Source organism: Callorhinus ursinus, unplaced genomic scaffold (genome assembly GCF_003265705.2).
Source record: "Callorhinus ursinus isolate GAN/ISIS: 27379988/994484 unplaced genomic scaffold, GSC_fseal_2.0 scaffold20, whole genome shotgun sequence".
In the NCBI taxonomy this organism is placed as follows: Eukaryota; Metazoa; Chordata; class Mammalia; order Carnivora; family Otariidae; genus Callorhinus; species Callorhinus ursinus.
The window spans coordinates 28982974-29008108 of record NW_027397082.1 but is presented as its reverse complement, the minus strand read 5'-3'; the positions used below and the strand labels follow the sequence as shown (position 1 = coordinate 29008108).

The 25135-nt window shown below is 56.1% G+C and overlaps 1 protein-coding gene across 1 annotated transcript in view; it reads right to left on the bottom strand.

Moving 5' to 3' along the window:
• Positions 1 to 2594, bottom strand: part of RET (ret proto-oncogene) — a 56701-nt gene extending 54107 nt beyond the window's left edge. The window contains exon 1 of the mRNA XM_073904468.1: positions 2510 to 2594. Within this exon, the coding sequence (XP_073760569.1) occupies positions 2510 to 2582 (73 nt within the window). The 5' untranslated portion in view covers positions 2583 to 2594. The remainder of the gene's footprint in view (positions 1 to 2509) is intronic.
• Positions 2595 to 25135: the final 22541 nt, after the last annotated feature.

Genomic DNA, 25135 nt, shown 5'->3' with positions numbered 1-25135 from the left:
GTGTGCGTGTGTGAGAGAGAGAGAGAGAGAGACCCTGTGTGTGTGTGTGAGAGAGAGAGAGAGGGAGACCCTGTGTGCGTGTGTGTGAGAGAGAGAGAGAGAGAGAGACCCTGTGTGTGTGTGTGAGAGAGAGGGAGAGGGAGACCTTGTGTGCATGTGAGAGAGAGAGAGAGAGAGAGAGACCCTGTGTGTGTGTGTGAGAGAGAGAGAGGGAGACCTTGTGTGCGTGTGTGTGTGAGAGAGAGAGAGAGACCCTGTGTGCGTGTGTGTGTGTGTGTGTGCACATGCATGCGGGCGCCCACACATGGATACCATGATGTGGGAGAGGAGTCTGTGTCGGTACCTTTTTTCTGAAGGTGTATGTGGTCACACACTATGACAGTGTGCACACATGGAGGGGGAACAAGCTGGGTTCCTGGGTCACCTCCCTACTCCCCTCCTGTCAGCCCCCCCCCCCCCCCCGCCCCCGCACACAAGAGAGCCTCCTGCCTTGGGGAATTGCCTGGCCAACCAGGGGAAGGTCTCATCGTCTAGAGACCCAGCGCTTCCCTGGGGCAATAGGCCTGGCCACTGGAGAGCTGCATCCACAAGAGGGCGCGCGGGGGCCGAGCTGCTCTCAGCCTGGGTGGGTCCTGGAGCCGCGGCAGGGCTCACTAGCGGCGGTCTGGTTCAGCTCAATGAGAACCGGGCTCCGCAGCTCCACGGCTGCTGCTTCGAGGGAAGGTGCCCATATGCCTCTCCAAGGGCCCCAGCTGTGTCCTCATGGGTGCTGCAGGGCCATTTCTCCACCCTCAGCACCCGCCCAACGGGATTTCTTGGTCATTCCGAGGGGAGGGTGGGCGGGGTGGGACGCTTGCTTTCCCTGATTGGAGAGCCTGTCTTTGGTCACCAAATTCTGTGGGCCAGGGGTATGGAAAAGCCACCTGCATTCATGCCAAGTGCCACAGGCTGACCCTTGCAGCCTGGGCCCCGAAGTTTAGCCCTTAATGCCTCGCAGGCAGCCCAGCTCAGCTAATGGCTGTGGAAGAGCATGGGGAAATAGCCCTGCAGGCTGCAGAGGCTGCCCAGGCTGCCCAGCACTAGCTTCCAGCTCACACCTGACTACACATCCACAACTACAAAGTTACAACTCAGGGTTACAAGAGATCTTCAAAACATTCAGTTTGTGTTTACTTGTGCCCTGACTGCAGCCTCCTAGGGGTCTTCTCCCATGCAGCCCAGTGACCCCAGAGTTTTAATATGGGAAACAGACTCCCTCCCCCTCATCCCTCCTCAGGGCAAGGGAAGGGCTTCTTTCTGCCCTCCCCATGATGGGCTGGGAACCCATTCTGGCTTCAGTATCTTCCAGAGAAACCCAGGATCTGGTCACACAAACGAAGCCTTGGGGCCGGTCTGTGAACCCAGTCTGCAAGACCAGGGACCAGAGGCAGGGTAACACTGCCTCTTTTCCCAAAGGCCACGGGGAGAGAAAGCCCTTTGTAAGCAGCGGGGTAGGGCAGCCTTCCCTGACCCTGTCAGAGACAAACTTGGTGCATACATAAGCACTGAAGGAGGAGATCAAGTCAGGGCTGGTTCGAGGGAAACTAAAATGCGTGGCCAACGGGGTCAAAGATTCTATGGCGTTAGGCTTCATTCTGTCTGAGTTTGGGGTGGGGGCGGTGACCAGCCTTTGCAAGGCCACATCCAATCCTCCCAGCACCGACGCTGGCCAAGGGCAGCACACAGCCCTGCCCCACTCTAAGATGGTCATACGCGCTTGGTAAAGGTTGGCCCAGAGCTGTCTCCTGGTCGCAAAGGCCACTCCCTCGGGTAGCCCTGCCTGGCCGCGGCGTGCGACTCTAAAGCTGCCTGTTATAACTCTGGCCATGGCGGCCCCTCAGCCGGCTGCACTGGGCCAGTCTGAGCGGGCCCTCGAGGGCAGTCTCCCAGAAACCACGGGCTTTTGGTGTATTAAAGACTAGGGCGGCAAAAACGCACGAGGGAAAAGCAACCTTTTTTAAAATAGCGGATCCCCTCCGCATCCCTGGGCGGGCCAGGACATCCGAGCTGGATGCACCGACGTGGAACGAGGAAAGGAAACCAGGACGGAACAATCTGCAGAGATGGAACTGCCCGCGCAAGTCGCGGGCTTTCTGGGGCTACCCCACCCGGTCCCCCCCCCCCACCTGCGCCGAAACGGCGACAAGATCCGTCCGGTTCGCTCCAAGACGCGGCTGCCGCGCGAGGCGCGACCAGGCTGTGATGCGCCGCTGCGGCTCAGGCCCTGGGCACCGACCCTGGCCGCCGGGCCCGCGAGCCGTTCCGGCGGGAGACCCGCCCAGCCCGGGCCTCGAGGCGCCGGGTCTGCCGCCCCACCTCGCTCCCGGCTCAGCCCGGGCGGCGGGCAACTGCGCAGCCCGCTGCCCGCCGCCACGAGAAAGGCGTTTCCGAGCGCATCTGCTCCGCCGCTCGGCGCCAGGCGCCAACTTCGCCCCGGCCGCTGCGAGCGCCGGCCCCCGGCAGGACTCACCTTCGCCGAGCAGCGGCAGCAGCAGCAGCAACCGCAGCCCCGCGGCGCCGGCCGTCGCCGTCGCCTTCGCCATGGCCCGTGCGCGCCGGGGCCGCGGCAAGAGGGCTGCTGGCTGGGGCCCGGGGTCTCGGCGGCGGGGTGCGGCGCTCAGCCTGGCCGCCCCATGCCCGCCCGGGGCGCGGCGGACGCGGGGGACACTGGGGGCGCAGAGCGTCGGGGCGCGGACTCCGGCTGTCCTCCGCTGCCGCGCGCCTGGCTCTGGTCGCGGGACTGAGGCGGGGCGGGCGCGGGCTGCGCCGGAGGAGCGGGCGGGGGCGGGGCGGTGAGGGGGGCGGGCCGGGGGCGGGCCGGGCGGGGCCAGGGTGCGGGCGGGGTGCGGGGGGTAAGGGCGGGGCTCGGGGTACCGGCCGGGGGCTCCTGGTGCGGATCCCGCCCCGCGCGGAGAGGAGACGGGCGCTGGCACCGGGATGCCGGCCGGGCCGGGTGCGAGTAGGAGCGAGGTGCGGGACGCGGGGTGCGGGCCTGCCACCCGCAGCCTCAGTTCGCGCACCTCCGCACGCCCAGCCACTCTTCCTCAGCCCGTGCGTCCGCTCCGGGTCCCTGCGCTTAGCCCTTTCCGGCCGCCCAGTGAGGGCAGGGAAACCGCGCAGGGCTGCGGGGTCTGGGCGGACTGGCTAGGGGTGCGCCCCAGCGGACCAGGAGACTAGGCGGGCGCCCCGCCTCCAGGCTCTCGGCGCGGAGCGCATCCTCCGCCATTTCTCAGAGCGGGGAGACGCGCGGTGGGAGCGCGGCCTCTCCTGGGGCCCGAGGCGGGAGGAGGGGAAGAGCCTGGGCAAGGGAAGGGGAGCCCGAGCGCTTTCTGCGCACTCCTGGAGCGAGCCTGGCGCGTGGCTTACAATGTCCGCGGCCGCGCTGAAAGACAGGGTAACGTCTCCTGGGGCTAGTTTGTGATCCCCCTCTCTTAGGACTGGTCTAACCAATGGGAGCAGCAAACTGGCTCAGGCCTTCAAGGAGGCCTGGCACTGGCTAATGGGGTGCTTGGAGGGTGAGTGTCCTCCTTTCCCAAAAGGAAGAACTCTTAGGATGCGGACTGACTGGGTAGGAGAGCAACTAGCTGGAACCCAGAATAATGTAATTTTTGCCCAAATAAAGGATGCCCATAAACATATCCAATCCTATAAAGGGGGAGACTGAGACTCTGGGCCCCTAACATGGGGGGTCCTGGGTGAGGTTGGAGTTGGATTCTAGGTCTCTGTGGGAAAAGTCCACTGTGCTCTTCCACCCCTAGCTGTCTTTTGACGTCTGGCCCCCACGTAGGTGAAGAGGACTAGAAGCCCATGGAGCCTTGGGTCGGGAGGGTCCAGGGCACGAGGCCCGGGGGTCCCCCTACCTCAGTGCCTCCTCTTCCTGCTGTGCAGAGCCCCGCCCTCTTCAGGGCTGAATAAGAGATGAGCACATCCCTCTGCAGATATGAAATCAAAGTGAAGTCACCCTCGCAGGCAGCAGGGGCTGCCAAGACAGAAGCTGGCTGGGGGTTCTGCCAGCGGAGATGTCCAGAGCAGGCCTGCTGGCGGGAGGCCAGGGCACAGCGCTGCCAGCTCAGGAGAGCCACCCTGCGGCCACCAGACCTAGTGTTGCTTGCCATACACCACCAGGGCCTCCGGCCCTTGGATTTGTGGGGCTGGAGTTTGCCATGGGAGGGCTCCCTTGGGTGCAGACAAGTCCTACTTTGTGGTGCTAATAAGGACCATCAAGGCTGTATACTTGGGCCTCTGCCCAGGGAAGGGACTTGAGTAGGAAGGAAAGGGCTGAGGGGGACTTCATTGCAAATCTCCTGTGGCAGGAGAGTGCAGAAGGAAGAAGGGTGGCTTGGCCCATTCTTCCAACCAGCCTCATCCCCGCCTCTCTCAGGGACCACCCTGGCAGGGCCGTGGCTAACACTAGACAGACTGGATGTCTGGGCGTGCTCTGTGTGACCATCTCAAGGGCTGAGGCTGTGGTCCTGCTTGGACCCCCTCAGGCCCTTCCACCCTCTCTGCAGTACCACCTTTGAGGGTTTTGAGTGGACACCTGACATGGTAGGGGCATTGCCCTTTTCTTAGAGAAAGGTCTGGGTGGCTTCACACATAGTACCCCTGTACACACGTGCATATGCGCACATGTATACATATGTGTATATGCCTGTGTTCACATAGGGGGACATTCCTACCCTCTCCCACTGCATGCCCGGGGACCTGACCAGAGTGGCATCCAGGAGAGGGTGGAGGTGAAGACTTGGCCTTGTGAGCCTGAGAACTGCAGGGAGGGGAGCATTGGGTCACGCTCCCTAACATCAGAGCAGCAGGAAGGAGCTTCCTCTCTCAGCAGAGAGGAAATAGATGTGGCCTCCCTGAGGTCCCACAAGAGGAGGTCAGAGGCCAAGCTGGGGTAGAATTCAAAGATGCCAGGCTATGAGCCCCAGGAAGTCCTTCTCACTTCTCTGTCCCAGGGCAGCCCCAGGACATTTGCCTGGAAGAGTCTGCAGGAGGTTCTTGCTCCCGGTCCTGGCTTCTTCTAGTCATTTCTATTTCAGCCTCAGTTTCCCCTACTGTAAGCATCCCCCTCTCAGAAGGGTGAGGATAAAAAGACAAGTACATGTGAGGGTGAAGCTCAGTGCCAGGCACACAGTAAGTGCTCAATAAATCACGGCCATCATCTTGCCCAGGTTTAGGCGTTGGCTCTTAGCATCCTTGCCCCAACAGACCACAGTGTTGAGGGGTGTGGGCTCCCACAGGCACTGAGAGGCTCGCGGAGATCTGGGGAAGGGGTGCATTACAGTGTTGTCAGTGCTCCCCACCCCTGCCCACAGACCCCTTGGAATATCACCAGGGCACCTTTTATCAATACATAGATCCCTGGCCCCCGCCTTCATAAAAAAATCCACATAAAAAAAGTGCCCCAAGAGATTCAGACGTGAGATTCTGCTTTGAAGTGAGTCAGACCTGAGTTTGTATTTTGCCACTTACAGTCATGTAACATTGCACAAGTCACTTTACCCCTCTGAGCCTCAGTTTTGTCATGTGTAAAATGAGGGCTGAAATAGCGTCCTTCCCCTCACCTGTGGCTGTGAGGAGTGAATAGTGTTTGCAAGGCCCTGCCCCCAGCACAGGATAAAGTGCTCAGTGGGCAGGCAGCTCATATGTTATCCCAGCTGCGTTCTTTGCTTCTGAGCAGGTGAGACCTACCTGGAGGCCCTTGGATCTGGCCCCAAAGCACAGCACAGGGAAGGGAGGGTGGAGGTCAAGCCCAGCAGAGAGACAGATCCCAGCTAGTGCAGGCTTGCCCAAGTGGGGTACAGCTGCTCCTGGGGGTAAGAGGAGGGCAGGATGCTCTGTGACCATGACCCAGGTGACTGTGGGGACTCAGGGAGGTCCAGGGGAGCCTCAAAGGCCAGGTGTTAGGAGTGGAGGCTGAGTGCAGAGACAGGAAACCCTGGCCCTGCGGGGGGTGTGTGTGTGCGAGGGGTGCCTTGCAGAGAAGGGGAAACAAAGATAGGAGCACAGTGCCGTCCTGGGGGCACTGGGAGACCAGGCAGTTGTTTCTGGAACTACTGACAGAGGCCTCTCAGGTCTTGCCTGGGGGCCAGATGTGGTCAGAGTGAGCATGGGAGGGGGGTCTCAGTTCCTCCTGCAGGCGCATGTTGCAGTGGCTGGAAGCACAGACCGGGCCTGACTGTGTGAGCTGTTAGCTAACTGCTCAGTGCCTCAGTCTCCCCTCTGTAAATGGGGGTAATCGTGTACCTACTACTACACTCTGTAACCCCAGTGGGTCAAGATGGAGGCAGGTCTGCTATCATTCCATGGCTTGCCCTTCTCTAGGCACAGCTGCAAAAAGAGCCAGTGCCCACCAGCTGGCTCTGAGGGGCCTCACAGCAGGGCTCCCCACTCACCCACCCTGATGTCAAACCTGCTATCTCCACAACATACTCACAACACACCATGATTGGGCTCACAGGATATGGCACAGGGACACTCTTCACCTTACTCTGTGCAGCCGCCCCCCACCCCCTGGCCTTGCCACCCACAGCTGGCATTTGCAGACAGAGCCTCAACCTGGCTGGTGGAGGACCCTCCCTTGGGCTTGACAAGGAGCAGGTGCCTGAAGCCTGAGCCAGGGCTCGGGGGCAGGAGCAACTGGGTCCTGCATATCTGTGTGCACATACATATAGGGACCCCTGTGTACAGATACACCATGTAGCTCACCTCTACCCTGGGGGCCTTACCTGAGCTCTTTGCCCCAACTCATCCTTCCATGGGCCCCCGCAACAGCTTTATTTTTCTCCTCTGAATTTCCTCCCCTGACTCCCTTCCCTTCTCTGTTCTCCCCTTCTCCTTCTCTGCCTCTTCCCTACCACAACCTCTCAAAGCAATCTCTTCTCCATTCCTTTCAACCAGCATGGGAACCAGGTTAGCTGCTTCAGTGGGGCCTCAGATTCTTCACCTGTTCCATGAAAAGAGTAATATGGTGACTGCCTTGCAGTGTTGTGAAGCTAAACCCACATGAAGCATTGACAGGATCGGCACAGTTCCTGGCTCAGAAGGAAATGGACGTTTATTTTTGCTGTTCTTCCAGGGCTCCTCCGAAATCCGGGGAGCCGTCTGGGTGGTAGGCCGGGGGAGCTAGCGTGGTGTGAAGGTTGCAGGTGGGCTCTGAGTTGTGTCCTCGTCTGTATTCTCGGCATGTTCCCAGAAGCATGCTGCCAGCGTCTTGGGATCTAGGTGGGAGAGCAGAGTTCCATTTCCCCCAGGTATCAAAGGACAAGTGAGTCCCCACGCAGTCAGTATGAGCTGTCATTGTTACCGTTGGTTCCCATCAGATCCAGAAGCTGGGGCTGAGAGGCCAAAGAGGTCAGTGGACATGGTGAAGGTAGCACAAAAAGCAGGTGGTTCCTAACCCTGAACTCTCTGCTTCTCTGTGCCCTGGCTCCCCACTTGCATAAGGAACAGTTCACACCCGCATGGGGATGGCAGTCAAACGGGAGCCTGGTCCACGTGAGCCTGGCCCCTGTCACTCACCCACCCTCAAGGACAGGCCGCCGTCTCAGTGCAGGGAGAGAGAGCTCTGGAACCCCAGAGTCCTCTTGGCGCAGGCCCACTTATCTGGCTATGTCATTACACATGCGGGAGTGCTGGGTTGATTAATGCCTGCGCCCCACCACAACCGAGTCCCCAGCTCCAGGGCACTGCAGGCTGGAGGCGGCTGGAGTCTGATGGGGCCTCAGGCCTGACAAGGCCCGCCTCTTGCATCACGTGGACGCCAAGGAGAAGGGCCATCCTGGCTCACAAGCAAGCCATAGAGATGCTAGGGGGCTTGAATTGGCAAGTCCAGCAAATGTGGCCTGAATGCTTTTTAGAAAACCATCTCCCAAGGCAGTTTCATAATCTGCCTTGTAATGCAGATTTAGACAAGTTTTTACGAATGCACTTTTTAAAATAGGTCTTAATGGATCCTTTGCAGTAGTTACAGTCCATTGTGTAAATGCAAACAGAAGGCTTTTTGAAAACATGTATTATTGATCAGAATGGCAACAGCAATTAGAAGCCAGTGTGTCATATTATTCGATACACACTTCCTATACAGGCTTGCTTGTACTCACTCATAACTTTCTGACAAATTATCCTGTCACTAGGAAGCCTTTTCTTTTCCCTTTTGCTTCTGAGAGCGAAGGAGGACTTCCCCATCAGTTACTAGCTGGAAGTGAATGAAAAATTAAGCTTATCTTTACTATAGCAAAACTTATTCACGAATTCTCCTTTGGTTTCAAGACTAAAATAGAAAAAACTTCAGGTAAGATGGATGATGCCTCTATGATCCAGATGGAAAACAAAAATGGAAAACAAAACAAAACAAAACTGGTGACAAGGTAGCAGTGTGCTACAGGAGGGCAGAATCACAAAGCAGGGGAGGTCAGAGCCGCAGGGCCCAGCAGGGAAGCCTGCTCTGCGGGAAGGATGCTGAAGCAGAGGGGAGAAGCAACCCAGCAAGACAATGAGGGTCCACAGGGAGAGGTGCCACCTGAGCCCCTAACGTCCCCAGGGTTATTGTTTTCCCTCCTCAGTCATGGAACCTAAAATGATCAACTGAGCGAAACATTGAGATTTGTTTTTGCCCAAAAACTCCCATGTGAATCTATACCCAATCTGCACATTTCCCCTTTACCCTCCTTGAAGAGTTCATTTATTTAACAACACTTCCTGGGCCTTTACTATATTCTAGGTGCTATTTTCAGCACTGGAGGCCCTACAGTGAACAAAACAAAGACCCCTCCCTTCCTGCTGCTTCTTGCTGACAATGACCAACACAGCAGGCACTTAGGCAGTCCCAGACCGGGATGGGACATCTGTCAGGGCTGGCTGCTCCAGGGAGCTAACCTGGGGCAAGCTGTGGGGGGCAGTACTGCTCTCCCTGGAGATGGGGCTAGGGGTGGGAAGGGGCCTTGGAGTGAGCCCACACTGTCCCGCAGAAATGAAACGCCATCATTGGGTCTTCTTAGGAGAGCGCCTCCTCAGCAGCCTCACCTTTGCCTTCTGGAAGCCACAGCTCTCATCTCTGAGAGGGTTACAGCCTGCAGAGTCCGCAGAGCACATACTCTGGCCTGGGCAGTCTTTTGGAGCTGAAAAAAACCTGCCGTGCGCTTGGAATGCTGACAAATAGGAAGTCCATTGACTTAATGCCCTGTAATGGCTTCTACCATTCCGGGGCATTACAGGCATCCTTGCCCAGGATGGTGTGGGTTGCCACTCCAGGCATGATGTGCAGATTCCAGGTCCATCTGAGGCCTGGGTATGGGTGCTGAGGCAATATGCTGTGAGCTGGATGGGCTGGAGAGAGGGGGGCTGGCAACCTACCTGTGGTGTGTGCAGAGCTGGGGGAGTGTAGCCTGGGTGGCTTCCCCAGCCCCTGGTCTGCAGACAGGCCCAGGAGCAGGGCACCAACCCCCCCCCCCCCCGCCCCGCCCCGGCCTGAAGCTGCAAGTTTCTGCAGAACTTGCCTGGCAATTTCAGAAGCCCCGGGCTGGTCTCAGGTAGATCACTGCTTGCACTCCAGCAGCCCCGAGGTTGCTCCCCGAGCCTAGGCCTGCCCAGAGTTCCCACCCTTGCTGCAGACCCCTCACACAGGCCAAATGGGGTCCTGTCTCTGCTTGCTGAGAAGTTGGCCAGCCCGGCCTTCTTCCCCTAGAACAGTGCTGTCCGATGGAACATTCTGTGATGGTGGAAACATTCCCCTCTGTGCTGTCGAAATGTGGCTACTGGGCACTTGAAATTTGGCTAGTGGGACTGAGGAACTGAACTTTTAATTTTACTGAATTTATCATAATGTGAAATTAAATAGTCACATGTGACCAGTATACTTACTGGGCAGTGACGCTTTAAGAAACAGCTCCCCAGCCTCTCCCTAGACCTCCTGGCACAAACCACCCCTCGTGGAGTGAGGGCAGAGAAACCAGCGCCCTGGGCCATGTGGGTGTCCAGCGTGGTCCCAGTGGGCTCTGTGATCCAGCAGCTTTCTCTCTGTTTTCTGACTTTCCAGTGGTTTGAAGTGGCCACAGCCCCAAGGAGAGGGGCAGTGTTGCTGGGGCACCCCCTGGTCACCCCTTGCCTTGGGGAACTTCTGTTCCTCATCAGGCCCAGTCCCAGGCCTGACCACGCCTTCTCCCAGGCCTGACCACGCCTCCTGAAACCCGGAGTGAGCCAAGCTCACTGCTGCAATGCCCAGCTCTCTGGGGCCTCTTCTGAGAGGGTCTGACGAGCTCGTGCGTATTAAGCTGCTGTGATGAAGGGCTGTCAGGGGACACTGTGCAGCAGCCTGAGACCCGAGGGCCTGCTCGCAGCCGCTGGGAGCTCAGCACCTGGCCCCTCTCCCTGGCCCTCATCCCTCTGCCAGGGAGCTACCCCCAACCAACCTCGGTCTCAGACTCCCTGCATGTTCCCTGGCAGCCGGCCTCCCCTGGCCGTTCCTTCTGCCTGGAACACTCATCCCGCTTCCTCCTGACCCCTTCTGTTGTTCACTCAGAAGTCTTGGCTCCAAGGCACCGTTCTTCCCAACCCACAGAGATACTCTGAAGGGGACCCAGTGTGCCTCCCGGTCTGACTGTGCTGGATTTATCTCTGGACCCTTGGCTGGGGACCCAGTGGGGATTCAGACTGCTGGTTAAAGGTCCTGCTGTGAGAAACAATCCTCTAGGTGCTGGGCACAGCCTGGGCAAAGGCAAGGAGGTGTGCTCAGGCAGGCAGGTGGGGGAGCATGAGGCCGTGGGCCGAGACTGCCTCAGTCCTGCTGCCCCCCCCATGTGCACCCCCATGCCCCTCGTGCCCCTTCTTCCTTTGGGCTGCCTTCCTTGGTGTGAATAGAAGCCATCTGTAAAAATCAGCCGAAGGAGCTACATGACCATGGGCTTGAGCTGCAAAACAACTTGCAGGGAGAGAACAAGGCGCCCCAAATAAATCATTTGGGGCCTGACATTTGGAGCGTTTGAGTTTGAGACCAAACACAGATGCCCTTTAGATAAATACATTTTTGAGAAGTGTTCTGTAGGAGAAGTTTATGACTTTAATAGGTTTTTAGTGTCAGACAAGCATCAGGAAGTGTTTTGTTGAGAGACTTTCTCTTAAAAAGCTCAGAAACCTTCATTTCTCTCTGGCCCTTTAAACATAAGGATACAAGGATCCTCAGCCAGGGGAGTATATGCCTTTTCCAGGTTCCCTGGGGATTTGCCCTGGGCTGGGATTGCTCAACTGAGGAATGTTCAAGAAGGTTCTGAAGACCTCAGGACTCCAGGCCAGTGGGGGTGGGAGATGGGAGGGGTCTCATGGGAAACTGATTTAGAAGCTTCGAAGTGTCCTCATTCAGAGCAGCTCCCCTTCCCTCCCCAGTTCCCCCACCCTACCCTGGAGGAGCCTGGATGGCTGGTCCTCAGGAAGGAGAAGGGCTCCGTGTGGAGGATGTGGGTCCTCCTGAGGCCCCCAGAAGTTGGCAATTTTCTGTGGATTGGAAACCTTATGAAGTTCCCCACGCCGACGTCCAGGAGCACGAAGGAACTGAGCTCACCTTGGGCCCGATGCCAGAGAGGAGACAGGAGAAGGTCAGAGGCAGTAATGTCTGGAAGCTTCTCCCTTCTGGCTCAGAGACAGGCCCCCACCTGCCCATCCCAGGCTCTGCCCCAGGACCTCCAGAACCCCTGAATCCTGCAGCTGCCCTTTGCCCAGCTCTGGCCTGGACACCAAGTGGCCACAAGTGGGGCTGGTTCCACTACCCCTGTGTGTGCTGCCCTGCTCTCGGCCCCAGCCCTGCCCCCCAGGACAGGGTCTGTATTGTGAGGGGCTGGATGCCTTCTCAGAGTTGCAACCCATCCTTGAATGAGGCTAGCACCAAAGAACTACACCCCAGATCACCTGTGCTGTGGCTTCAGGCTATGGTGGAGGATGGGGGTTGTCCCTGGCCAAGCTGGCCTGACCTCAGGCTTGTCTTCCCATCAGAGTGGGTGGGCTGGGGACACACAGAGCCTAGGCAGGAGCAGGAGGGGCCCACTGGGCTCATGGCAGTGTAGGCTCTGAGGGCGCAGGCAGGCTGCATCCTAGCACAGCTGTGTGACGAGCACTGGGGCTAATGGAGAACATGAGAAGGGACAACTGTGTCTGTGCTGTCCTCCCGGGGGCAGCAGAAATGTTCTAATCAACCGGTACACCAAGACTCCACACTGATTGCCCAGGTGACTTTTGTGGACACTTGGGACCATGTTTTCAACAGTCCCAGCTGCTGTAATGGAGAAACCTGGCCTCCATTTTTCCATTTCTGCAGATATTCTGCCCTCCCACCCTGCCCCTCCATCTTCCCCATCCCTGCTGTGGCCCTCAGGGGCCTGTCTCAGACCCTCACCCCGCCTGGGACCCCACTTGTGAGAATGTTGCCATCTTCCTGGAGGGGAGTTTGTGTGTGAATGGGACCATGTGTGGTCAGCAGTCCCTGTCACTTTATCTGGCTGTCTTGGGCAGTGAATGGACGGGGTGGTGGGTGTTGAGAGACTGTGACCTGGGTGCCTCCCCCATCCGCAAGGGTCACTCTCCCCCACCAGGGCCCTGAACTCACCTCCTCAGCCCCTGGGACTCGCCAAGACCCTCATCAGGGTCCATATCATAGGTAGATGAGAACAGTTTAGACAAAGTACCCACAATCTTCTAAAGCTTCGCTCCTGTCTCATAATTTTTTTCCTTGCAGGATCCAGGCACTTGGAAGCAGCTGATTTCTTAGCACCATTTACAACCCTCTTTGTTTTTCTACAGTTATGTCTTGGAAGCAGCCGCCCACAAACTGAAAGCAGCCCATAAACTACATATAATCTTTGAGGGCTCTTGCGACCTTGCCTGTTTGGGGCAGAAGGCAATGACCTCTGTTTTATTTCCCAGGCTGACACCCAGGCTAGGATCAGGGGTGTTGACTTGTTACCTATTTACATCTGTAACTTATCAGCATTCTCCAAATCCTAAAGGTTGAGGGTTTGATTAGGCCTGTCTGACCTCCGGAGGAAAGGTTCAGTGAGATGCTCTGGGAGGCAGATCTGTGGGGCCTGAATCATCTCTCCTAGAGCAAGAAGCAAGCCTCAGAGGGTCCTGAGTAAGAAGGGCTCTCAGCTATTGAAAACCCACCTGTGGAGAGTCCTGACCGGGAACCTCTAACTCACTCAGGCTCCTAGCACCTGCCTGGCGGGCACAGTATCCCACTTTACAGGTGAGGTGACTGAGGGGCAAGCCCAGGGGTTCTTTCTCTGGAGCCCTCCCTCCACATTGCTCCTGGTTCCTGAACTCTAGTGGAGGGCGGGTCAAACACAACGTGGTCCCCCCCCCCCCCCCCCCCCCTGGGTTTCTGAGTCTGGATACGGGGCGGGGCGAGAGACTATACTCAGCGCCAACTCCCAGGGGCTGCAGTGCGGCTGGTTCCAGGCCCACAATGTGGGATCCATTGCTGCCGAGCAAGTGGGACAGAAGAGGGGTGGATGAGAGTCTCCGTCCTGGCTTTGCTGGGGACCCATCCAGAACACGCCTAAGGTGCTCCTGCATTTGCAAACAGCTCTGTCTCCTAACACCCAATTCTTCAGCTAGGCCCCTCATGTTAGGTTCAGAGCCCTTGGAGTCCCCTTGGGAGGGGTAGCGTCCAGCACCTTCACTGTGCAGGCAAACAGGCTGGTCATTTCCATGATTGGACTGGATTCAATGCATGATCCGAGATCTGACCCTTGTACAGCATTAGGCTTCAGGAAATCTTCAGCAAATGCATTTTCCTCATCTGTAGAGCAAGATGGCTATTGCCATCATCCTGATGACCTTGTGGTCAGCTCTAGGAGAACTGGTCTTTGCCAAGCTGTGGTCACTTGGTAAAGGCTGGCTCGGGACATCTGTATAGCCCATGCAGGCCCGGAGAAGCTGAGGGCCGACAGGAGGACAAGGGATGCTGTGCTTCTAGTTGGGGGGCACCTAGGCCCCTCCAGGACAGCATACGTATAGGGATAGCAGTGGCAATGACTCTGGCTGGTCTGTGCATTGTAATTTCCAAAGACTAAGGCTTTGGAGCAAAGGAATTTTCATTCTTTAATGAAAACCTTGCAGCAAGGGGAAGCACCTCCCTGAATGACTGATACTCAACAAGATATGCACTGCTCAGAAATGTCTCCTAGTCAATGAAGAAGAGATAACAGTCAGTGGAATAAAAATTAATCTGGCCACTATAGGAATTAATATAAAAACATCAGATGCAGGACTTATAAGGGATGCCACCTCCAACTAACCCTCCCTGGGTTAAATACCCTGGGGATGATGATTTACGTTCTGTGCTGTAGGGCTCTGTGGCATAATCGATAGGGATGAGAAATGGGGCCACTCAGCTGTGCCTGCCTTGGGGCTGGGGAAGGGAGCCCAGGGGGAGCACATGCTGGGAGCAGAGGCCCAGCCAAGCCCACTCACCCTCCTGTCTTCCCCTTCCTCTGTCTCTCCGTTGAGCTCCAGGCCCGTGGCTGACAGGCTTCAGGAGGCCTCTCACTAGGCCTCCGCCCACCCCTACCCCTCCTGGCTACAGGAGGCGCCCAGGGGAGGAAAGGGCGGGGCAGGCTGGGCCAGGCGCTGCCTGAGACCAGAGCGGTGGGACCCCCACGCCTGCCCAGTAACCAGTCACACACACCCATCCTTGCTCTGTGAGAATGACTGCTCCAAACTCTTGGTTTAGGTGACACTGGCTTAAGCAACCATTCATTCCCACTACCCCTAACCTGGAGTCCGCTCTTTCCTTCCAGGAGACGTAAGTCCAAGCCCTTCGGCCAGTCCCTGGGGTACTTCTCTGCAGGGAAGCTTCTAGCTGGGGCTCACTGCAGCTGCTGGTCTGGCTGCCTGCCGTGCCAGGTGAGCGGTGAGGTACCCTCACTCCTTCATGGTGAGGCCATACTTGCTCCCTGCTGCCCCCCGTGTGCATGTGGCACCTGGGCAGCCAGGTGGGCAAAGCTGTGTCAGGGCCAGCTGGGTTCCAGCCCCCAGGGAAGGGGTCTGCCCTCCAGCTGGCTCCCTGCTCCACACCCTTTCCAGACCTGCTCTTGAGGGGCAGAGGAACGCATTGCCCTATGTCTCTTGATACCAAGACCCTGGAAGAGACAAATTCAAGGAGGACAGAGGGTTTACCCCCCCTAGTCCCTCCCTGCCAAGCCCCCACCTCCCCTCTATACTCTATCAGGTCTGGACTTGCAGCAGGTGCCAGGGGTCAGGGATACCAGCTCCCTACCACACCAGCCTCTCCCCACGTCCTGCCCGGCCCTCTGCTCTTACCCTGAACCGTAGTCACGGCCCTTCAGGTGTGCCCTCTGTATCTGCTGGGCTCTGCATTCCCCAAGGAAAATTCCTGCAGGGCTAGTAGTAAAGAATCTCATGGAGGAAGGCCCGGTTTCCTATTCCTTTTTTTTTTTTTTTAAGATTTATTTATTTATTTGCGGAAGAGAGAGCGAGAGAGCGAGCGAGCAAGTGGGGAGAGGGGTAGAGGGAGAGAATCTTTAAGCAGAACTCCCCACTGAGTGCGGAGCCTGACTTGAGGTTCAATCTCATGACCCATGAGATCATGACCTGAGCCGAAACCAAGAGTCAAAAACAATGAACTGACTGAGCCACCCAGGAGCCCCTTGGTTTCCTGTTTTTTATGACATGAGAACCTGGTCCTTCCAACGGAGGCCTATCAACGCCTCCTTTGTGTGCACCACACTGAGCCGCCCGGAGGGAGCCTATGTGTCCCCCATGCTGCTGCCCATGCTCACACTGAGCTGACCCAGGGCAGGCCCTCACACCTGTCGCCTAAAGCTAGGTACGAGTGACCCTGAACAATCTCAGGGAGAGAAAGGCCCCAATCTAAACCTCATGGGACAGGTGGAGAAACTGAGGCCCTGGAGAGACTGGCTCAGGCCACAGAGCAAAGCAGGCCTCCCAGCCTCCAGGGGAGTGCCCTCTGCTCTTTGCCTTTTTGACATGGCTGCAGGGTTGCCCATGAGGCTACCATAGTGTCATACTGAGTCATACTAAGGAGGTAAACATAAACCCAAATTTTACTCTTGGAATTGTGGCATGGGTTGAAATGTGTTTCCCTAAATCCATATGTTGGATTCCTAACCCCCAACACTTCAGAATGCGACCTTATTTGGAGATAAGATCCTTACAGAGGTAATCAAATTAAAATGACATCATCAGGGCAGGCCCTAAACAAATACGACTGGTATCCTTATAAAAAGAGGGAAATTTAGACACCAAGACACCCCCAGAGGGATGATGTGAGGAGACACAGCTGAGGAGAGAGGTCTCGAATGAATTCTTCCCTCCTGGCCCTCAGAAGGAGTCGGCCCTGATTTCAGACTTCCAGCCTCCGGAACTGCGAGAGAGCACATTCCTGTTCCAGCCACCCAGTCTGGGGCGCTTTGCTGTGGCAGCCCCAGGAAACTGCTACCGATGATAAAGAAGTTTATGATCATGAACTTAGAGCACTATTACTTTTATGTTTTGGTAGGGAGTTTGGTGTTTCAGATATTTTTGGGGCTTTTACTTTTTTTAGTTTGTTTTGTTTTGATGGACTCACAAATCGGGAGTGAATTTAGTAACTTCCCAAGGTTTAGAGGCAGATGCTGGCGGGGAAGGCAGCCTGCTGCATTCTAGGCGCCGTGGCCCCTGCAGGAGCTTGGCTGCATGTTGTGGGACAATGGGCGCCTGGGAGTTGCTGGCTGTGTTGGCTGCTGAGGCACAGAGCAGATGAGGGGGCCACAGCCCACAGCCCACATCGCCCACTGTCTTGGTGACATTTTCTGCCCCCTCTTCCATGTCTCCGATGGCAGTGACATTGATCAGGAGCCCCGTGGCGACCCAACTAGGGCACCGCCATCCAGCCAAAGAGACGGAGGGAATGGGCTCCCGAGTGCTTGCTTGTCCTTTCACATAATAGCAGGTCAGTGTTATTTTAACAAAAAGAACTTCACGCGCATTACAGGTGTAGGCATCATTGTACAACCTGTATTTTAAATAAAATCACAGACCTTCGCTTGGCGCAGCTTGTTGCAGAGAATGTCAGGGTGTTGTTTAAAGCCCCCCTGACCCACTCAGCTTAGTGACAGTTTTGTTCCTAAAGCAGGCCCATGCCTGCTGCTTTCAGGGGAGGCTGAAAATAAGCCATTTCTCATCAGGCCAGAATCAGCTCGCTGCAGGTTCACAGAAGGGATTTGGAGACCTCACAACCTTTGGGAAAATGACCAAATATCTAACTCAGAAGGCTAACGCCTAGCATTTTGCTACCATGAAAACATGTTCCCATTGACTAGAAAACCCCGGTCAGAGCTTCCAGGCATGAGGCACTCCCCCACTCCCTGTGTGCGGTGGATCCGGTTGAATGTGGCTCTCAACCCTTCCCACAGACCCAGACTGGTTGGAGTTCCTCCGGGGCGAGGAGCCCTACAGTCTCCCAGAGTCTTCCATCAGCCATCTACAGAGCCAGTGGTACATCGCCGGGACAGAAATCCCTGGAAGTCCGCGGCATCGCCTAGGCCACTGTGCTCATTATCCATCGTTGAACAACAAACGCTTCCCAAACCGTGTCTTAAAACACCATCCTCTCTTTTGCTCATGAGTCTGCCATTTGGGCAGCACTCAGCCAGGGTAGCTTGTCTCTGTTCCACTCAGCTGAGCTTGGGGTGGCTCGCAGGCAGGGCTGGAAGCAGCTGAGATCTCCCTCATGGGACTGTGGCTGGTGCTGGTTGTCAGCCCAGAACTTCAAAGTTTGCTGGAGCTGATGGCCAGGACACCGATGCTCCGCCCCATAGGATCTGGGCTTCCGTACGACGTGGCAGTCAAAGTCATAGGGTGACCTAGCCTCAGAAGTCACCCCGCATCCCTCTGCCATGTTCTTTTCACCACAAAGGTCACAACGGCCTGCCCAGTTTCAAGGAGAGTGGAAATAGAATCCTCTTAGTGGGGGTGGAGAGATTCTGGAAGAGCATGGAGAGCAGAAATATTGCTGTGATTATTTTTGGAAAATGCATCCTTGCCACACCATGGGTCAGAGGTCACACCAGGGACTCTGGATCAAGGGGGGGCAGGTCCCGAATACGATTCACCACCAGGAGTGAGAGACACAGTCTGAAAATGCCTCCCCACCGCCACCAAAGTGAGGCTGAGCCAATACTCCTTGGGGCATGCCTGTGTTCCCTGCTGGTCCCATGGGTCCATCAGCACAGATATCAGCCTGGAGCCTCTCTCAAGGCTCCTCGGCTCTGACCGTCTGTGATGTCAGGACTCTCCAGTCTGAAATGAGTCATCAGTGGAATCTCCTTCAGCAAATGACCCATTCAAAAGGAGGATTTGTCGTGCCTGGGGCATTTTATAAATCTTGTTGCTCTGCCTGGCGAGCTGTGATTCCATCAGTAATGGCACAGCCAGCATGAGGTGATGTTGCCAGGGCAGACACTCTGATCAAGGGCAGGCGGAGAGGGACATGGGACCTCTGCTCTGGCTGCCTCCTCTTCAGTAGGGGGCACCCGAGCCCCCTCCTCTGCCCTGGGGGGTGGGGGCAGGAGACCCTGGGGGGCCAGCTCCTCCCCGGCCGGGATATTTGAATGGGGTGGGGTCTGCACACTCAGCAAGCTTGCACTTCTCTACCTGTGACACTCGTGCAAGGGACAATGCAAGGGACTCGTGCCCTGAGCCGGGCTCCTCTGGGACCCACCGCGAGGGAAGAATCGATGAGGATGCAAGGACAGCAGCTTGCACCCGAGGACCCAGGCCCACATCCTGCTCCTCCACTGCCTGGTGGGGGACAATGTTCACAGGCCCACTTGAGGCCTCCTTCCTTACCTGTCACATGGGCGACACCCACCTTGGAGCAATGTGTATCAGAGGACTCAGGCCCAGGGGCACAGGGGTACCCTCTCCTCCTCTCTCACGCTTCCCCTGAGGCCTTGTACAGAGCTGGGCACACATGGGGTCCTAGGTCGGCAACCTCTGGCCTCCTGGTCATTCTCAGAACAAGGACTGACTCGTGGCCACGACTTAGGGCTGCCAGGACTTGAGGAGGACTTGGTACCTCAGGGTGTCTGAGATGGGGTGAAGTGGGCAGGGCTGCTGCTTTCTGGCATCTAATTGGAGTTCTCTCTGAATGTCCATATTCTGGATTGGGGCCATTGGGTTTGAGACTTGGAAGGGGTGTCAGCAATCTCCAGGGTCTAGAAAACAGGGAGGAGCACTCCAGTAAACATTTTCTGAACCCTGCCATGTGCAGAACTTCTCACAAGGTGGGAGTCCTGGACTGTTTGGGGCCTCTCTCACCCCTGATCCAGCCCCACGTTCCCCTCCAGGTCAGCCCCGCCATGAGTCCCCGTGTCCCCTCATGGAGAAGCTGCCCATTTATGGAGGCCTTCCTCAGTTGCATCTCAGGAGCGCCGGCTTCTATAACTCAGCAGCAAACCTCATGTCCTTGGCTGCAAAACCGGTTCAAAGTGGTACCCCGCCCCTCCCAGCGTGGTGGTGTGGCAAACCTACAGAGCAGGGCCCAGGCAAGGGCCCTGGGGAGTGGGCATGACAAGACACTTCATGTACACGCCCCCACCCCCACCCCCCCCCCCCCCACCCCGCCCGCCGCCAGCAATGGCATGCTCTCTTGCTCACCTGGCTAAACCTGAACCTGAACCCTGGAGGAGAAGCACCATGCACTCAGCCACAGCTCCTAAGCCTGCCCTGTCTGCCTTTCCAGTCCTTTGGCTGCACCTCCCCCACCAACACCCCCCTCAAACCTACTGGAACATTCCCTTCAGAATGCAAACATGCTCCTCATATGGGAATCCAAACTCCAAGACCCCATGTCTCTCTTATTTCTCTGTTCCCTTGACGGAAAACGTCCTGCTCCCCCTTGACAATGTTATTCTCCTGGCTCCTGTACTCCTTGTGGTACCCACCACGCCCCTAACTCCGTCCCTGTCTAAGCCTGAAGGCGAAAGCCCTCTACCCCCTGGGCCTGCAGCGACCCTCTGCACCCATTCAGCCCCTGTCAGTGCTGGACGAGCCCAACGACCCCCTCCGAGGCCTCCCCTCACCTGGCTTCCCAGACTCCTGCCCCCCTCCTGCCACCAGGAAGAGGAGAGCCTCTTCCTCATCGGTGTGCCTTCCTCATCTCCATTTCTAAACATGAAAGTGTCCCCAAAGGATCCCCGTCCTGGGCCCTCTGCTTACTCGGCACCCACGCCTCGGCATCCCCATCCAGGCCTGGCTTGCCACACCGCTGCCCGGCTGCTCCCCCGGCCCTTCCTCCCGCGAAGTCCACTCACGGAGCTGCCTGCCCTCCATGGCCTCTCCCACATGGGCACCGAGCAGGCGTCTCAAGTTTAATGCATCCAAAAGAAACTTGATTCCTACCCTTCCCACTCCCCAAATCTTGCTTCTTCCTCAGCTTTTTCCCATATTCACCCAGTTTCTCAGGACAAAAAACAGAGTTGCCCATGATTCCTTTCTTCCTTTCATTCCCCAAATCTGATCCAACGGCATATTCTGCTGGTTCTCTCTTTGCTGTTTTCAGAGTCTCACCCACTCACCTTGGTCATGGCCATCTTGATCCAAGCTGCTGTCCTCTCTAGGCCGTTATGCTGGCCACCTCTGGAGCTCCTGCCCTTGTCCTCACCTCCTCCTAATCTGTCCTCCCCACTGCCCCAGAGTGATGCTGGAAAATAGCAAGGCCCCATCACATGGAGGAGGCCCAAGAGGAGGGGCTGATATCCCAGCAACATGCACTGGTTTGCCTGACCCAAGGCTGCAGCCTGAGGGGTGAGTGGTCAGGAGCCAGCTCTGATGGGTGGCTGCCCCCTCACCCCAGCTTACCCCCCACTTCCCTGGCCTCACCTTCCTCCTCCTCACTCCACTTGGGCCCCTCTGGCCTGTTCTGCTCTTCCCTGAATAGAGCAAGGCCATGCTGTATAAGGCAGTGCTCCCACATTGTCCCGGGTCTGCTTTGCGTGTTTCCTTAGAACCCTTTTATATTTCATCAGTGTATTTGTTTGCATGCTTATTTGCACGTGTGTGGTTTTACGCTATAAAATAAGCTTCTGAGGGCAGGGACTTTGCTCTTCTGTGTCCGTAGTGCCTAGAACAACGCTTGGAACACAGTAGGTGCTCAAAGAATATTGGCTGGCTAAGTGAATGAATGCGATGGTGATGCACCCCCATCGGGACGTCTGGCTCACTGCGGTCTTCCTGACAGCCATCTGCTGGTCCACTGTCTGGGTGTGCCCCAGTTTACTGAACTGCCCCCCCTACTGGAGGACATGCAGTGTTTTTATTCTTTTGTTACTATAAACAGAGTTTCATTGCACATCTTTGTACACCTGTCTTTGCATTCATGTGTGAAGGTAGTGAAAAATCAGTATTCCAGCCTCTGAACTTGCTGGGTCAACGAGTGTGTGCACTTAAAGCTTTGGTAGATAGTGCCAAACTGTCCCCTAGGCATGTTTTTAACAAATTATGATTTAAAAAAAATATTTGAAAACACCTATTTTAAAAGAATGAAATTGGCACCACTCTATTACAGAGCCCTTGAGATGATGAGATCAGGCCCTGGGCCTGAGTCTCATTTCACAGGGGCAAGGCCAGGCTCTGAGAGGGTGTGGGACTGTGATCTCCTGGCCACTGTGGCTGAGGTAATCAGGATGGCCCCAGCCAGTGCCTGTCACCAGATCACTGTGTAACCCCAAGAAAGTACCAGCACTGGGAGGTGGATGTCCATTACTCATGCTGCACTGTAAAGAGCTTCCTGAAGTTCACTAGCATTTACCCAATGAGCACTTGCTCTGTTCTGTGATGATGCTGTTGGAGGTGGTAGGGATACAGCCCGCAACAACACAAAAAATCGCTGCCCACAGAGAGCTTGCTTTCTACCCGGGGAGAGAGACCACGAACAGAATACACGAGCAAATTTCATGGCATCTGATGCCATGATGAGAACAAATGCTATTTGAGAAGAACAGCAGGAAGAGCATGGTAGCCAGTTTCAGAAGTGGCTTCAGGTATTCACACCCCCAGGTGTTCACATACTTGTGCTATCCCCTCCCTTTGAGGGTGGGCTGGACCTAGGACTTGCTTCGAATGAATACAAAAGGGAGAATGATGGAAGTCACTTCCAAGATGAGGTTGCAAATGATGGGGAGTCTGTCTTACTGGCACTCCCTTTCTCTCCCTCTCTCACTTTGATGTTTGAGCAGTGCTATGCTGGGCCCCTGGGAAAGGGATGGAGGGCAGCTCACGAGGAGCCAATTCCTGCCCACAGCCTCAGGAGGGAGCCTGAAGATCCAACCCTGAGGTGACCACAGCTCAGCCAACACCTTGACTGTAACCCACAAGAGACCCTGAACCAGAGGGACAGTTAAGCCACATCCAGATTCCCGAACCATAGAAACTGTGAGATAACAAATGTACAAATGTTTTCTTAAACCACTAAGATTTTGGGTTTGCTTGTTACTCAGCAATAGCTAACTAACACAGAGAGGAACAGAGAGTGTCAGGGTAGAGGGTGCAGGGAAGGAGTTATTTGAGATAATACTCAAAGAAGAGAGAGCCAAGGTGCCCCAGGAGCAGAGCTAGATTTGGGGACATGTGTTTGTGGGAGCTCAGGAGACAAGCTTTGTAAGAATAGAGCAAGAGAGGCAAGAGGCAGGGGGAGGAAGTGGGGGTGTCATGCTAGCATTTGGGTTTCTGCTCTAGCTCTGGAAAAGGGAGACTTTCAGACTTTGAAAATTTGCACATTTTAACAGGATCCAGGTGGGTGATAAGACTGTTTGGGGAGGTGGGTGGTAGCAGGGAGATGACCAGAGGCATCAGGTCCTGGGTTTCCTTTATAGGCAACCAGATGGCAGGTGGATATAAGGAAAGAGCTGTTTTGCATCAGAGGGAAGACGGAGGCAGGCAGGTCTCGGGAGGCCTGCAGGTTAGGGTTTGAGCCCTGAACACCTGTCTGAGCTTGCAGTGGAGGGTTAGGAGGTGGTTGGGCAGGGCAGCATGTAGAGACTTTTTGAGCCATGAGGCAGGAGATAGGAGGCAGTGGAGGAGAGGACCGGGTGCGGCAGGGCCAGGGTGGGGAGCCTGGAATGCAGGTGAGGATAGCGTGGTGGAGCAGGGGCTGAGGTTCTCAGTCACCCTGACATCTGTAAGGGGAGGCCAACCGCTGATTGGGTTTAGCAACTCGAGGGTCACTGGCAGTGAGGGTGTCACAAAGTCTTTGCAGAGGGCTTGAGAGAGCATTCAAGGGGTAAACCAGATATAGGACCACAATTTGAACCAGTTTTACTGCCACGAGGAGCAAAGAAATAGGGCAGCAGCTGAAGGACAAAGTGAGTTCAGTGGAGGGGTGTCTTAAAGATGGGGGAAGAGCAGGATATAAACCCAACAGGGAAGGTTTGGCTAGAGAGGGAAACAGCAGGACACAGGAGGGAGGGAGACCGGCTGGAAGTTGTCCCCAGAGAGGGAGCTGGAAATGTCCCTAGGAGCTGGTTGGGAAATCAGAGCATTGGATCCTCAGGAAGTTCCAGAGGATGCAGGTGCCCCTGCGGCACTCACGGGTCCCCTAACATCCCACCCTCCTGGCTGGCGGACAAGTTACCCTGGGGGTGACCGAGAAAGCTGGAGCCAAGCTGGGAGACTGCCCTTGGAATTTCCTGACCTGGACGAGGTTCAGCCTTTAATCTCATGTAGCATCTACAGCCTTGTTTCATGTGGTTTTCGAGAAGCTGAAAGAAATAAAGGTTGATAAGCTTTACAGAGGGGCAGTAGAGGCCAACCCTAGACATGCTTGACTGCCCTCAGAGGTGCTGGGGGCAGGACAGGGACTCTGGGGGGCACAGCAGCTGGTCACTGCCGAGGAAGGAGCAGACAGCTGGATATTTGGGCTGTGACGTCAGGCTCAGGACCAGGCTGGGGCCATGGTTTCAGGCAAGGGACTGCCTTCCCAGGCCTCAGTTTCTTCATCTGGAAAAATGGAGTGACGGAGAGCACAATCTCAGGCTGTGCGAGGGGTGTGCGAGGGAGGCTGTGGGGGCAGTGACTTTGTGCGAAAGAGGGATGAGCCTTCTACTAGGAGAGGAACCGAGATGGTGCCAACAGGACATGAGGTGTCCTGAACAGTCTAAGTACTGTTCCATCGGTGGGAGTGGGGGCTGGGGGGCTGGGGGGTGGCTAAAATCATTCTGAAAGAAAATATAAACTTGCTACTGAATTGAGGGGAAAAAAATCCCTGTTTGAAACAGCATCTGGTTCCCTTCCTCTTCATCCGGGCCCCAGAGGATTTGCTGCCTCTCGATGGCCAAGAACGCAGGTAGTGAGAGCAGAAACGGAGGGCTGGATGTCAGGGCAAATTGAATTTTCCTTTTTTTCTGGCCTCTTGGGAGAGATATTGTTTCCTCCATTGGTGCAAATGTGTTCAAAGTGCACTTCCCACAAACTCAGAAATAATAAAGTGCCTTCCTTCAAGGCCTGGGACCATGGCTATGGCTCTACAGCCAGAGGTGGCCCGTGGCTGGCCCCAGAGCCAGCAGTGGCCCTGGTGGACAGCCCAGGTGCCCTGAGCGGGGGCCAGGGGAACTGCCTGATGTGCGTGGAGGAGAGCAACCCCAGGACGCTTCAGGTGTGCTCCCTTCACTTTCCTGCTGCGGAACAGGGTCCTAGAGAAGACATTAAGTTCGCCGAGGCACGCAGAAGTCCTGGGCACCCAGCAAGTCCTGGGCACCCAGCCCATCGCTCCTCCTCCTCCACCACCCATCTCGGACCAGGCTTGTTTCTGGGAAGCAGTGAGAGGAGTTTTCAGCCAGGACTTTGGGTTTCAGCCAGCGGTTGGTATCTGTTCAAAGAGATGAAAAAGGTGAAGCTGTTATCAGGAGAGAATATCTGGGGTCTGAGTTCACTGTGGGGTCTCAGGAACTAGATACCATCAGCCTGGCCTGCCCAGCGGATGTGGGGCTGTCACACATGGGAGCCGCCTAATTCCAGGCCGGCCTGCCCCATGCCCCTGGGAGCCCGGAAGATGGAAAACAGGTTATGGTCCAGAAGGAAAAGAGCA